Consider the following 784-nt stretch of genomic DNA (forward strand, 5'->3'; position numbering starts at 1 on the left):
CTGCTATCCTTTCACTCTTAAAAAGATATGTTACCTTTGAATATACATACAGCCTTTTTTCATTATGCTTTTTCCACAGTACTGCCACTTCACATAAAAAAAAATAGCTGTCATATGAAAGTCTGCCAAGTTGCTTAGGACTAAATTCTTCATTGATCTCAATAAGATTATTCATGATGGAGATGAGTTTATAGGGTTGATATGTGGTTAATGTTGGGACCAGAATTTCATATTCAAGTTGCATATAATAATGTTTAGAATGTTTATTTGTGTTTGTGTCATATGAAGTGGTTAGAATTTGGACAGTGTTATTTAGATTGTATAAATGTAGATATTTTCTCTCTATATTTTCTAATAGACAATCCAGAAAAAGGAGCCATTGATGGTTAGAGAAAACACCTTGTATCTCTATGTGTTAACATGCTTTTTGAACATAAATGAACTGAAAAAGAAGTACCTCAAACTCAGCGCTCTCTTCTTCCCCAAGGTACGAGATGTACCTGGAAAGATTGCTAGATCGCATCCCAGAGGGTCGAGGTATCACATTCACCGAGTTCAAGTCTTTCTGCCAGTTCCTCAATACACTAGATGACTTTGCTATTGCCATGAGGATGTACACACTTGCTGACCAGCCCATTTCACAAGGTGAGGAAGCAATACGAGAGGTATGAGTTTTTGTTAGCCATATGCATCCTCCCTGTTATTCTTTTTATATAGTTGTAATGGGATAGTGAGATAGATCTTGATATTTTACTGGGTTCATGGATTCTGGATATTTTTTTGT

The 784-nt window shown here is 35.5% G+C and overlaps 1 protein-coding gene across 6 annotated transcripts in view; it reads left to right on the plus strand.

Annotated features, from left to right (window-relative positions):
- LOC119591899 (calcium uptake protein 3, mitochondrial-like) overlaps positions 1–784 on the plus strand; it is a 50562-nt gene that overhangs the window by 45102 nt on the left and 4676 nt on the right. For all 6 annotated transcript variants that reach the window (XM_037940647.1, XM_037940648.1, XM_037940650.1 and 3 more), the window contains one exon: positions 488–645. In XM_037940647.1, the coding sequence (XP_037796575.1) occupies positions 488–645 (158 nt within the window). The remainder of the gene's footprint in view (positions 1–487; positions 646–784) is intronic.

The sequence above is a fragment of the Penaeus monodon genome, chromosome 29 (assembly GCF_015228065.2).
Source record: "Penaeus monodon isolate SGIC_2016 chromosome 29, NSTDA_Pmon_1, whole genome shotgun sequence".
NCBI classification, from domain to species: domain Eukaryota; kingdom Metazoa; phylum Arthropoda; class Malacostraca; order Decapoda; family Penaeidae; genus Penaeus; species Penaeus monodon.